The sequence below is a fragment of the Pteropus alecto genome, unplaced genomic scaffold (genome assembly GCF_000325575.1).
Source record: "Pteropus alecto unplaced genomic scaffold, ASM32557v1 scaffold134, whole genome shotgun sequence".
NCBI lineage: Eukaryota > Metazoa > Chordata > Mammalia > Chiroptera > Pteropodidae > Pteropus > Pteropus alecto.
In genome coordinates, this window is record NW_006436283.1 from 810077 (window position 1) to 822360 (window position 12284).

Here is a 12284-nt window from a genome sequence, read left to right on the forward strand (position 1 = left end):
CCAGCTTCTAACGGGGAGAGTCCGGCCAGGTGTGAGTGGTTCCTGCGTTACCGACAGAGCTAGGCTGCTTGTCCGCTTTATCACGGTCCCGTTTTCACAACTTGTGGGGAGAAGGCCCTTGCGCGTAGAGCTGGCGGCGCGGCCTTCCGGCTCCGTCTGCCTCGAGCCCTGTGTCTCTTCGGTGTCCTTCACTTACGGCCATCCCTTGGGTTTTGTCAGCAGCCTGATTCTCAAACCCATCTTTGGTTGAAGCTTCTCTTTCATTTTTCATTTTTATTTTTGTTTTTTTGGTTGAACCCCAAACGCAGTTAAACCTGTTTTCCGGTTAAGTGACGACATTTTGGGGGTCCGTTCTGGAGATGGCCGGGTCAGGGTGCTGGGCCGTCCTGGGTTCAGTCTCCCCAGAGCCCAGCTGTGGGAGGACGGAGCGAGGCCGGTGAGCACTCACAGTGTCTCAACACTTTTTTTAAGGTGGTTTCTGGCATCCACTGGAAACCGCTTTTGGCGAACTCCACTTCCCGCTGTGTGCCTGCGGCCGGAGTAGCCCCACACTCTGGGTTCCCTCTCCAACTCCCAGCCTGCCTGAGGTCAGGGCAGTTCCCATGGCAGCGCTTGACTTCAGACTTTGCGGCAGGCTTGAGTAGGAGGAGAGGGAAAGGTGAGCCAGAACCCGCCCTGGGGGAGGGGCTGGGTCAGGGCTTCCGGATCAGTGGGCCCTCTGAGCTGGTCCACCTGTCGGATGGCGTCCCTCGTTCTGTGATCTTGGCCTTGGCTGTTTGTTGGCACAGTCCTGGGTGTGTTCTGAACTTTCCTCTGTCGAAGAAGGTAGCGACCTCAGCTCTTGCCCTTCACTGGTGGGCTTCGGGATTCTTTACCTGCATCGTGGTCCGGATGTCAGGTCCCCGGGTTGGCAGGAGCCCTCAGGCTCAGCTGCTCCTGGGAGTCGCTGTCCCACCTGCCCCATCCTCTCCCCTATTTCCTGCTCCCCCTGCCCTGCCCCCCCACACATATGTCTGCCTCCCAGGGAAATGCCTTCAAAGTAGCACACGCTGCCGGGGGACTGTCCCTGGGCCACCAGACGGGAGAGGGCTTTACTGACTGTTGCTCTTTCCAACACGCAGGAGCTCTTTGCTGAGTTTGGGACGCTGAAGAAGGCAGCCGTGCACTACGACCGCTCCGGCCGCAGCCTGGGGACCGCTGACGTGCACTTCGAGCGGAAGGCAGACGCCCTGAAAGCCATGAAACAGTACAACGGTGTCCCTTTGGATGGTGCGTTCGGGTCGGACCCAGGAAGACCGAGGGCCATACCTAGTTTGAGGAGTTGGGGCTGGCACCTGTCCACGCAGGAATATGGCTTCCTCTCTGGCCGAGGACACTTTGCATTCGCCCCTTTGTCTCTCTCTTCCATTCTGCCACCTCTCATGCTGCCCCACACACCTGGACCAACCTCTTGTGAACCCCCATCCAGCAAGCTCCACCCTCCCCTCCTTCAGCTCCTTCCGGAAGACTCACTTCTGTGAAGCCTTCTCAGAACCGCCACAGCAGGCCTCTGAGTGCGGGGCTGTGGTCGTAAAGACGGAGGTACCGGTTCTCCTGTCAGGTCACCCACACCTTTGCGCCCATGAGCACCGGGACGCCTGACCAGACACCCACCTAAGCTGACCGAAGGAGCGAGGAGGTGTCGGTGGGTTGTCGTTGGCGCCACCTCGTTCTCCAGGCCGCGTCCCGTTGGGAGCGTAGGAGACGCGCAGCGCCCGCTCCAGGCTTGCTGCGCCCGGCCCCGGCGCCCCGGGCAGGCGCCGGAGCCCTAACTGCGACGGGCCTTCTTGTGTTCTTTGCCGCAGGCCGCCCCATGAACATTCAGCTTGTCACATCACAGATTGACACACAGCGGAGACCGGCGCAGAGGTGAGCCCTGGGGCCTCTGGGCAGGGTTGGCCTCGGTGCGGTCTCGTCCTCGGCCCTTCCCGTGTGTGTGAACGAGTCTTCTGTTCCTCGCCAGTGTCAGCAGAGGCGGGATGACTAGAAACCGCGGTTCTGGAGGGTTCGGCGGCGGCACTCGGAGAGGCGCCCGTGGAGGCAGCCGGGGCAGAGGCAGAGGCACCGGCAGGAGTTCAAAGCAGCAGCTTTCTGCAGAGGAGCTGGACGCCCAGCTGGACGCTTACAACGCCAGAGTAAGTCCCAGACGGGCCCGGGGAGCTGGCCGGCCGGCGACGGGAGCGTGGCCTCCTTTCGAGTGAGACCCTCTCTTGTGTTTCAGATGGACACCAGCTAAGCAGACCCGGCGAGCAGCGGGATCCCCACGTGTCGTCCGTGCTCCCTGGCGGGATGGGGCGGCGGGCTGCGGTTGCCAATGATGGATTTGTTTCCCTTACGTTTTAAGATAGGATTTAAAACTCATGTAAAGGTTTTTTTCTTTTTTTTTCTTTTTTTTTTAATTCTGAAACAGACATGTTTTGTACTGAGTTATTTTTGGGATAAATTTTACTGGTTGCTGTTGTGGAAAAGGTGGCGTTTCCACCTTTCCCATAATAAAATAGAAACGTGTGTAGAACTGGAACAGTTCGATTCGTCCCGCTGGTGGAGTTCTTGCCTGGGTCAGAGCTCTGGTGTCGACCTGGGTGGGAGCAGGGACCCGGGACCCGATGGGGGGTGGTGGCTGTCTCCGCTCTGCCGGGTGGGTGGGAGGACAGTGCAGTCCCCCTGCCTGCCCCGCGGGGGAGCAGGGCATCGGTGTTGCCACCGGCTTCCAGGTGGCCGGGTTGGACCGTTCCTTCCCTCTGGTGCTGAGAATCTCGGCTGCAGCTCCCTCATTCCACAGCGTGATCCCTTCACGCTTCCAGGCTCCTGCTGGCGAGCGGAGCTGGCGTGGGGGCGTCCTCCCTTCGCTGCCCATCCGCTGAGGTGGCTGACGGGAGCTGTGCCAGAGCCTCACGTGATCTGCAGGGAGCTGGAGAGGTGGGTGGACCATGTGCCCGGCTGGACCGCCCCCTAGGACAACAGGCCAGGGCAGTTCAGGAGGCGAGACCCCGGGGAGAGGCAGGGCGAGGGCGCCTCTCCGGAGTCTCCTCTGGCCTCCCCACCGCCCTCTGGGGGGGCAGGCCCGTGGGCCACTCGGCGAGCCCAGAGCCAGGCTCCTGTTCGGTGCCTCACAGGTACCTGTGGGGGTGCCAGGCGGGGGGGCAGCCTCTGCCCCTTTACCACCTGCTGCAGGGCTGCTCAGGAGGTGACGACAGCCTCCCGAGAGCGGCGACTGGGAGCCAGCATTGCCGAGCTCCAGTCCACCCAGCCGTCCTGCGGGACCAGGGAGGGCTGATGGCAGTGGGGGGCCTCGCCCTTCCGGGAGGCAGTCCCACAGCCTATGCCATCACTACAGAGCCAGGCTCTGGAGGCAAGATAACTGAGATGGCCTGTCTCGGCCCCGCAGGAGCCCTGTCCAGCAGGGGAAGGGACTGTCAGATGCCTGGCTTTAGCTGCTATGGCCCGAGGGGTGGAAGTGACAGGTCAGATCGTCCAGGCCGAGTCAGGCTGCGTACCTGAGGAGGTGGCCTTGGGCTGAGCAGGCACAGGCCAGGTTGGGGGAGGCGGGGGTCATCTGGCTCCTTGCGGTCCAGAAGCTAAGGAGCCCCCAGTGGAGGGCGAGGTCAGCCTGGGCGGGAGGCCTTGAATGCTGGGCTGGCAGCCACTCGGGTGGGGAGCTGTGGGGAGGTGGCTCGGGGTTGGGGAGGGCTCACCCGGCAGTATGAGGTGGGGCCGAGGGGGCGGGTGCAAGAATGTTGAAGGTCCCAAGAAGAAACGGGAAGGGGTCAGTCACCCGCGGAGCTGAGTGCAGGAGGCCGCTGGGCATCTTGGGCTGGGCTCACGCGAGAGTTGCTTTCAGCTGGACAGCTGATCGGGCAGCTGTCGGCATGTGGAGCGGCAGCAGGTGGTAGGGCTTAGGGAGGGTGGGAGGAGTGTGATGTCACTGGGGGTGCAGTGAGGGTAATGGCTAAGAAAACCGAGATTTGGCCAGTGACCCCAGTGAGGTGAGCAGAGCCAGGTGTCCCCTGGGCTCCTAAGCGGGGTTCTCCCGCTTGCAGCCTCAGTGTCCTGATTTGTGAAGTGGGGATGACATCCATTTGCCTCTTGGACTGATGGACCATGTCACGAACACATGGGGACGCTTCTGAGGGAAGCTGTGGGTGGACAGAGGACCTGTGGTCAGCGGAGCCAGGCGGCTGGTCCCCTCCAGGGCGGTGCTGGGCTTCCCTGTGACGGCCAGCACCCTCTTCATCCGCAGAGTCTCCTGAGTGAGGGAGAGGGTGAGAGTCCTCGCTGGTCTTGCGTGCCCTCTCCTCCAGCCTTCGCCCCCACTCCGAGCCACAGGGTGCTCGTCACAACAGCGGGGGGCCGGGCTCCGCACCCACACAGTCGGAGCGGGCTCGCGACTCGCTCGGCTTCCCATCGGTCATCAGGGTGTTCGAAGGTGCTGCTGCAGGGGAAACAGCTCCCAGGAGGAGGGGCTGTGCTCACTGTGACCTCCTGGTCCCTGTGCACAGGACAGTCGGTCTGGCGTGTGCCCCGGCTTCAGGTGGGTTGAGCAAAGATGCATGTTTCTGAGCCATCTGGAGTAAGAAGGAATAGCCCCCTATTTGCAGATGGGGTGAAACGCAACAGGAGTTCACGCACGGTGGCTGCACCCCGCAGACACCCCATAAAGTCCTGACACTGTCTGCTCAGTGATGGCTGTTTCCTTGGGGAGCAGACAGTCTGACACAGTGAACGGACGCGGAATTGTCACGCCATATCATAACTGCAATAGAGATGAGTCAGGTGTGGGAGTGTGGACTCGGCGTCTCTGTCCCTGGCTACAGCAGACATTTGCAGAGGGCCTGTGCCCCCATCCCAGTCCCGCACTCCCGGGTGTCCTGTCTAGGTGGCGTGTGCCGCCTGAGAGCATAGTGAGGTCGTCTTTGCATCTGAGTCTGTTAACTCATCTGACAAATGTGAACGTGAATGCCCACTAAATGCCAGGCACCGCCTTCAGGTGCCAGGGAAATAGCCCCAAACAAAACAAAATTCTCACCCTCATGGAACGTGGGCTCCGTGCAGGAACACGGGCAACGGGAAACAGCGTGGGGTGCAGGAAAACGGGGCGGCGAGCATGAGAGAGGCCCGGGGAGGGGGGCGGGGGGAGGTGCGAGCCCGCAGGTATTTGGGGGGACAGCTGTACTGGCAGCGAGAGCAGCACGTGCAGAGATCCTGAGGTGAACACTGGAAAGCTCGGGCGAGCCAGGCTGCAGCGTGGCTGGGCGGAGGGGCAGGTGATGGAGCCTGTGGGCCGTGGGGCCGTGCTGCCGAGCTGGCGTTCGGGGTCTCAGCTGGGTGACCCATAGACGGGGCCAAAAGGCAGCGACGGTGGAGCCGGCTTTTATGGCATTGTTTCAGGTGCTTGTTTAAGAAAACCAGGTTTTAAATCGAAAAGGTAGCACGTTCAGTCAGCACAAAAAGCCGATGACATGCCTTCCCACACCCTTCAGATGAACCCCTTGTCACTATGGATTTCTTAAAATGAGAGCTTTACTGAGATGTAATTGACATATCACAAAGTTTCCCAATTTATGTACAATTCAGTGATTTTAGTATATCCACAGTCACACATCCACCACCATCTTCAAATTCCAGAACCTTCTCATTGCCGTAGAAAACCCGCCAGCAGTCACTCCCCGTCACCCACCCCTCCCCCGGCAGGCACCAGGCTACTTTCTGACTCTGAATTTGCCTGCTCTGGACACATCGCGTGAATGGAACCGTACAGTACCTGACCTTTCGTGTCTGGCTTCCTTAAGTTAGCGCAACGTTTTAAAAATTTACCCATTTTATAGCACAAGTCGGTCTTTTTTCCTGCCCAATATTCCACGGTGGACACATCACATTCTGTTTGTCTGATCATCAGTTGATGGACATTTGGGTTGTTTCCACTTCCTGGCTATTAAAATAATGCTGCTGTGAGCATTATTTGCACATTTTTATGTGAACCTATGTTCTCAGATCCCCAAAAGTAGAGCAGGGTCGCCGGATCGTAGGGCAACTGCGCCGTCCCCACAGCGGCTGCCCCATCGCACGCTCCCACCAGTGGGGCGTGACGTTCCGGTGTCCCCACGTCCTCTCCTGTCCGTATTTGCAGAGAATCACATCTTGTCTCTCTTCACATTGCCTTGCATTACGTAACTTTCATAGAAAGACGCAAAAATTTTCAGATGTCCCTGAAATTGATGTAACTAGCATCTTCCCTTATTTCTGTTAAAGTCAGCCTATTTATGCTTAACTGCGAATACTAAGTGTCATTTTGTCATCTCGATGTTCAGATTTAAAGAAAGGAGACTAGTCTACAGAGTTGTACGTTCCCGACCCAGCTCCCCAGCTGTTAACCTCTCATCATTCTGGGTTTTTTTTTTTTTTTTTTCCTGAATAGATCGAGAGTAATTTCAGCATGATGCCACTTGCCCCTAAATCTTTCTGTGCGGATTTCTTTAAAAACAAAGACACCCTCATACACACTCAGACATCAGCACTGATGCAATGCCGTCACCCAAACTGCAGACTTTATTCAAGTTCAGCCAGCCGTCCTGGCCACCTGTGTTGCAGATGCTTTTCCTGGTCCACCACTTCTTTGGCAGTGCTTCAGCCTTTCCTTGCCTTCCGTGACCTTGGCACTTTTGAAGGTCAGTCCCATTGGGAATTGTTTCACTTGGCATTTAGACCGGGTTACGTATTCTAGGAAAGGACACCACGGTTAGGATGTCCCCTTCTCAGTGCATCCTGGGGGACTCTGGATGGCGGTTTGTCTCATTCCTGGCGGCACGACCTTTATCACCCAGTTCACGGGGAGCTGCCAGGTGTCTCTGCTGTAAAGTTACTGTTCGCCCCTTCGTAATCCGTCGGGGGAAAAACTGAGACCGAGCGAACCCTCGCTTTGCCTGCGAGGTTCAGCATCCTGTGGTGCAGGAATTGTTTTTACGGGTCTCCTTCAACAGGAAGCAGAATTCTTCCCTAAGAAAGCAGTCCATCATCATCATCATCATCATCATCATCATCATCATCATCATCATCATGAAAGAAAGAAAAAGAAGAGAAAAGAGAAAAAAGAAAAGGCGAGCGGTCCCTTCACCACTTATCCGGTTGGTGACATCGGTATGGATTCCTAGATGTTTGTTGGAGTCTATGAGTCGGAATCTGGTAACGAATTTTGTTGCTCAGGCTGCTGTAGCTTTGGCCATTGGGACCTTGTTTGTGTCCCTTCTATGCCCTTTCAGCATGCCCTGTCCTTTCGAAAGCACTTTCTGACTTACGGCTGCAGGAGAGGGCCCGGGCTCACCTGTTCCCCGGCCCTTTCACAGAGCCTGGTATTTAGCCACCAAGATCTGGCGTTGGGTGTCTCACTGTTCCCGGGCTGTTGCTTCTGGGCCCCTCGGGACAGCGCCAGGAAATGTATATGGCGGCTCACACGTGCTCGTGTCTGTACTAATTCCAGTCTCTCTCTAGCTGTAGACACACATTAAAAACGAGTCGGTGCTGGTGTCGCCGCTCCCAAGCCAACACCACGGGGTCATTCTCGCCCCCCCTGATTCGTAACCCCTTTCTCTGGCAGCGAGCACCAGGCTCCCCACATCTATGCGATGTTTGCTTATGTGATGTCAACAGTTCAGGTGTCCCCCTGAGCTCGTTCCAGAACTGCCGCCTCTACCCCTGAGGGAAATACTCGCGGACTGGGGCGCGGTGCTGGGTGCGGTGTGTCTGTGCGGAGCTGCGGAGCAGCCAGACAAGATGCGGTCCAAAAGCGGCCGAGCTTGCCCCTTCCCTGCCCCCGCGTTAGGGAAGCTGCCGGCAGCCGAGCCGGACTCAGGCTCACCCTGGCAGTTTGTGTTCCACTGCGGCTTCCCTGTGATCGGATGTATTAGTCGTTATGGAATGATATGAGGTTGTGTAATTTTCAGAAGTGTCTATACGATTTACATTAATTAGCTATTATTATTAATGCATCACCCTGGGATCAACCGACTAATGGCGTGAAATTAGCAATAACTAATACATCGTTATATATTTTTAATGTACAAATAAAACCATAAGAGGACTAAGAGATAATCTCATTAATTTTAACTACGTCAACTTGTCCGTGAGCATTTAGCCTAAGCTAGGACAGTTAATTTTTATATCATCTACGCAGGTTGCAGAAACAAATTATAAGATGTTTTAGTGCATTAATTAGTTGTAAATTAATATCTATATAAAAAAATTAATGTGAGCATACCAGTTTTTTAAATATTCAAATCCATCCTAAACAAGCCATTCAAGTTAGCATTAAAGAGATTTAAGAGACTCAATCTTTTTTTTTTGTCCTTGTTGAGTATATAAACATTCAAGTTTTCATAATGATACTTAAGATGGTCTAATGTTCACCTCTGGACTAATTCATTCTAAAAATCAGCAAAGAAAAGGAAAGAATCAAACATTGAATGTGTTTTATTTTCCATACAAACTGTATTTTGAAGGGATGAAGTCGCTGATGACAAGGTTTTTTTTGTTGTTGTTGTTTTTTTAAGAATTCCAGCTAAGAATTGCCGACGTATTAGAAAATCACCATTTTGCCATGTCTAATAAAATGACGCCTCTTGGGGATGACCCACTGGAGGAAGGGAGGGTGGGCATTTGGTGGCGGTGGGGCAGTCTGCCGTCTGGAGCCATGGAGCCTCTGAAAATCGACCTGGGGCTTGTCCAGCCTGAGATGTAGGGGGACAGAGGTGCCTGCCACGCCGCATCGCGAGGTGGAGGCAGGTGACTCCAGCGGTGCCGCGGGAACGCTCAGCCACAGGTGTCCCGGTTGCCTTCACACCCGAGTCCACAGGCGCAGAGCAGTGACCGCGGCACGATAAACGGAGACTCGGTCTTTGTCGCCGGTTCCTGGCCCAGGGCTCGTGTAGCCCCTCGAATTTCCTGATAGCGGCCTCTGTCGTTTCTCATGACAAGTCTCTTTCCACCACCCTGAGTGTGTGGTAAGGAGGTGACTCTGGGAGGGCAGCCGGGTAGTGTCAGGATGACTGCTGGTCCCCAGAAAGGGGGAATCATTAGAGGATTGGTGGTCTCGGCCTCGTCTCCTGACCCCTGGGGAGAGGAGAGCACCGTGGACTGTTAATCCCCAATGGCCCATGAATGACGTGCCTTTTAATGGAGTCTCCGTAAAAGCCCCTAAACAGTGGGGACTGAAGAGGCTCCAGGTCAGTGACACGAGGTGCTGGGGGTTGGAGAGGGCATGGAGGCTCTGGGCCCCCAGACAGCAACCTTGTTTTTCCTGATTCTGTCCTTTATAATAAAAGAGCTTTTCTGAGTTTTGTGAGTTGTTTTAGCGAATTTTTGAACCTGGGGGGCTGATTGTGGGAACCCTCAAATTTGTAGTCTGTGGGCAAAAATGCGGGCAGCTTGGGCAGCCCAGTGTGGCTGGCACCCCAAGTCACGGCTGTCCTGTGGGCGGTGCTCTGGGCACAAGGCTGGCTGAGCTTTGACTAACGGCCAACCTTCACTTGGCTGCAAGACAGCCACTGCCGTGACTCCTGACCTGCCACGGAGTTCGCTGGGCCCACAAGACAGGAGGGAGCCCGGCTCCCGCGCTAAGCCTCTGCATTCTGAGCGTTTGTGACCTGGCAGCAGACGATGGGACAAGTGGGACAAGGGTACTGTGACTCTTGTTTACCAAAAAAAAAAAAAAAAAAGGATCCTTTTCTTTAAAAATAAATACATGCTGAAATACGTATGGTGGAAATGACATCCGAGATTTGCTTCTAACTTGCTGCGTGCGTGTGAGGGAGCAGACGACATGGCATCGGCCACCAGCTGGAAAGCCCTGAAGACAAGTGGTGAGCCCACGGGGACTCAGGACGCCTCCTGGGGCTCTCATCCTGTGGTCCCCTCCTGCACTGGACCAGTCTAGGTCTGTGTGGCCAGTGCAGAAGTGATGGTGTGAAACCTCCGAGATCACGTGCTAAGAGACGCCGCAGCCTTGTCTTCAATGCTTGCTGTCTCTCGTCTCTGTCCTCCACGTCTCTCTGTCCACCTGTCCCTGTCTGAGGCCTCACTTGGAGGAAGCCAGCCGCCCTGCTGCGATCAGCCCTGCGGAGAGGCCGGGAGCTAAGTCCTCCGGCCACCAGCCCAGCCCGTAAGGAACCGAGCCCGAGCACATGCGTGAGCTCGCCATGCCAGCAGAGCTCGGAGCCCACGACCTGGCCGACGGCTCCCCCACGGCCTCGTGAGGGCTGTGGAGCCAGAACCGCGGACCACGTCACTAAGCTGCTTCCTGACCCTCAGAAACCATGGGAAATAATAAATGTTGGTGGTTTTAAGCTGCTAAATCCAGGGTGCGTTTTTACACAGCGATAGATTACTAAGAACGCATATGTTTGAAATTTTCCACCACAGAAGAGTCTGGGTTTTTTTAAGGCACTTGTTATGTGAAGCAGATTTGTCCTCGAGCAGCGACTCAGATGGCAGTACAGCGGGATGGTCCCGTGACATGCCGGGTTTACGACGATGGGAAGCCTCAGAAGCAGCACACTGAACACCGGTTAGAATGCTCTGCTTCTGGCCAACTAAACTTTCTGCATATAAAGCTGACAGTGCAACCCTTAGTTACAGAAAATTTGCAGATATTTCTCAAAAATTGAGATGTTCCAAAAGATGTTGAGGTCAGTATTTTGCATTGTTTCTGTCGCCCCAAATGCTCCCCCGTGCACAGTGCAGGGGTGTGTGTGTGTGAGAGAGAGAGAGAGAGACAGAGACAGAGACAGAGAGACAGAGAGACAGAGAGACAGAGAGATGGATGAGTCCTGTCCGCCTGGGTTCCCTGCCAGGCAGTATAGTCCAGACCGGACCCTGCCTTCATGGAATTTAAGCTTCGTGAAGAGGCATGAGTCCATTGTCACGTTATTAAAATTCTACAAGTACCGAGGGTGGAGGTGGGCAGGGACATCCCCAGGATCTACCGTGGAGCATTCAGGGGTCTGGGCCACACAGGGGGGAGTCCGGGAGGCAGGCTGGGCACTGTGGGCTCGTCCAGGCGGGCCCCTTCTGCTGCTACAGGATGTTTCCTCCGGTGTGTGGGCAAATGTCTGACACCTGCAGACACCTTGGTGCACACAAACGGAGACACTGGGGTCTGTGGTGATGAGCCGACTGAAGCAACTGTGTTGTCTGTGCCAGCAGCTTCCAAAGTCACCAGAGACAAGGAGTCTCCTTGAAGTGCTCACACGACTTGGAGGCCGAGCCTGTTCAGTCTGGGAGCACAAGCCCTGCCACAGGACGGCGGCCGCCGACTCCTCTCTGGGAGGGCAGTGTGGGGCCCGAGACTTGCCACGGCAGGGGACAACAGGGGACAGCAGGGCAGAGGGCCACGTGCACATCCTTGGACAGGCTACAAAGCGAGAGATGAGTGAAGAAAAGAGGACGAATTGTGTAGCGGACTTAAAACAGAAGTCTGTATGGTCACGCCCAAGAAACCCGCTCAGTCTGCTGCGCGGACCCGTGAAAGAAGTTTCATGTAACCAGCCTGAGAATCTGAACTTTTGAACTTCCCAGCTGTGCAGATGCCTGGGGATCTATATATAAACCCTACGGCGGGCGCCGAAAGCCTGTTCGTGTGTCCAGGCCGCCAGGGCCCTGGAACACGGCCACCTCGGCCCCGCGCGGCTGCGAGCGCAGCGCGGCTTCTTCCCGAGAACGTGCTTTTCAGCATAAGAATTCTCGGCTTTTCTTTCTTCTCCCGAGCACTCTGGGTGTTGCCTCCTTGTGTTTAGTTTGCGAGTCAATCTTTGCCATTCATTTCCAGCCAAAGAAATAACTCTGGGCCAGAACCCCCGCCCCGCCTTGGGCCTGCACAGGGGTGACCCTCGGGGAGTCCTGAGTGGCCGGTGCTGACTCCCAGGACGGTGGGGCGGGGGCGAGCGGGCCCCTGGGCGGCCGTCGCTGACGTGTGCTGGCCTCGGGTGACCGGGCGAGCACATGGCCACACGGCTGCGAAAGCAAGACCGGCTGGGCCCCCACGTGGGCTACGCGCCTGCAAAGTAAAAGGCCCTGCGCGTTACAGACGGCGGCGAAAACGCATGACTTAGGGGGGCACCCGCAAGGCCATGACACTGCCCCGTGCCCTGCCGCGGGGACGCCGGGGCCAGAGAAGGCCTGCAGCAAAGAGCAGAGGGCGCAGGACCCCTCAACCCCACGGGCGCCCCGCGAGACGCGCGCACGAGGCCGGCCCCGCA

The 12284-nt window shown here is 56.3% G+C and overlaps 2 protein-coding genes across 2 annotated transcripts in view; both read left to right on the plus strand.

Moving 5' to 3' along the window:
• Positions 1-2565, plus strand: part of ALYREF (Aly/REF export factor) — a 3181-nt gene extending 616 nt beyond the window's left edge. The window contains exons 3-6 of the mRNA XM_015589575.1: positions 1122-1269; positions 1845-1908; positions 2003-2174; positions 2261-2565. Of these exons, the coding sequence (XP_015445061.1) occupies positions 1122-1269; positions 1845-1908; positions 2003-2174; positions 2261-2275 (399 nt within the window). The 3' untranslated portion in view covers positions 2276-2565. The remainder of the gene's footprint in view (positions 1-1121; positions 1270-1844; positions 1909-2002; positions 2175-2260) is intronic.
• An 8725-nt stretch (positions 2566-11290) lies between these two features.
• The window catches only part of ARHGDIA (Rho GDP dissociation inhibitor alpha), a 4996-nt gene continuing 4002 nt past the window's right edge, over positions 11291-12284 (plus strand). The window contains exon 1 of the mRNA XM_025047004.1: positions 11291-11296. The gene's annotated coding sequence lies outside the window, so the exon portion shown is untranslated. The remainder of the gene's footprint in view (positions 11297-12284) is intronic.